General features: G+C 28.6%; 1 protein-coding gene across 1 annotated transcript; it reads right to left on the minus strand.

The window, feature by feature from the left end:
• Positions 1–56: 56 nt before the first annotated feature.
• Positions 57–517, minus strand: LOC111241013 (11-oxo-beta-amyrin 30-oxidase-like). Its single transcript, XM_022777317.1, has one exon. The coding sequence runs from the start codon at positions 515–517 to the stop codon at positions 107–109; it is 411 nt and encodes a 136-aa protein (XP_022633038.1). The 3' UTR covers positions 57–106.
• Positions 518–1,366: the final 849 nt, after the last annotated feature.

Raw genomic sequence — 1,366 nt, forward strand, 5'->3', positions numbered from 1 at the left:
AAAAAAAAAAAAGAAAAGAATGTTGTAGCAAGAACATTGAAAGATGCAGGAAGAATCACCGAAAAACATCACTTTCATGCCCAAACTGAATGCATGTTATGTATAGCTACAAATTTTGAGGAGGTAGGAAAAGTGAACCGTATTTGGCAACAGTGTTGTTAGGCAGCAAGGACAAGCGAGGAGCAACATCGTCGGAGACAAGAAAAGATTGCGATTGAGGGTTGTTTTGTGGAGCAGGGTTTTGGTTTGGGGTGAAAAGTGAAAAGGTGTATGGGTCACCACGAAGACCTTGTGCTCTCAGAAGTTTCTCGAACCTCTTAGGCCTAAGCCACAGCGTGTACACCATCTTCAACGCCCATAACGGAATCACACCAGCGATCACGCTCACCAGACACACTATTGCTGTTGAGGAAGAAAATGAGAATACCTCCATTATTGAGACAAAGTCAGAAGGACGGTACAGAGTAATCATAAAGTCATAAAGGTAGACACTTAGACTATCATAAATCACATACATTCAACATTTTCACACTGGACACATGTGAAAATGTGGGTTGGACGATTTTAAATTAAAAAAATAAATTTTTATTTTTCTCTTCTAAATATACTCTTTTTCAATTTTTTTAATTTGAAATCGTCCTATCACATTTTGACACGTGTACAGTATCAAAATGGTGTCAAATAATGATGTTAAAATATTATTTTTTTAAAAATTATTTTACATCATTTTGACACTGCATATATGTCAAAATGTGGTTAGACGATTTCAAATTAAAAATAAAACTTTGATTTTTCTCTTCCAAATATGTTCTCGTCTCAGCTTTTTGTAATTTGAAATTGACCAATCACATTATTTTAACACGTGTGCAGTGTTAAAATGATGTCAAAAAATAGTACTAAAATATCATTTTGCTTGTAAAAAATCAGTGTCTCGTGATTTTCATCCATGTTTCTATTATTATTAAATAATTGAAGATTACATGGTTATAAGTAGGGTAGTATATAACACACAAAAATATTAATATTTTAATTATAATTATATTATTTTTAATTTAAAATCATAATTATATTATTATATTATTAAATATCGTGTCAAATGAATATGTTTTTTCTCCTATATGTCAACCAAACTTTTTTCCTATAAATAGTGATGTAAAATGCTTATCTCGATTCATCGTGTGTGCTGGTAGTCAATCAATTTGTTTATTTAAATGATTACAATTTTTGTTTTCTAATTTAAAAAAAAAATTATAATTTTCTTTAATTTAAATTTAAATAAATTTTACTTTAAAATTATGTTAAAGATAATTGAAAATAAAAAAATTACATACAATTTAAATATAATTCAAAAATAAATTAAAAAAAT

The sequence above is a fragment of the Vigna radiata genome, unplaced genomic scaffold, assembly GCF_000741045.1.
Source record: "Vigna radiata var. radiata cultivar VC1973A unplaced genomic scaffold, Vradiata_ver6 scaffold_700, whole genome shotgun sequence".
Classification (NCBI taxonomy): domain Eukaryota; kingdom Viridiplantae; phylum Streptophyta; class Magnoliopsida; order Fabales; family Fabaceae; genus Vigna; species Vigna radiata.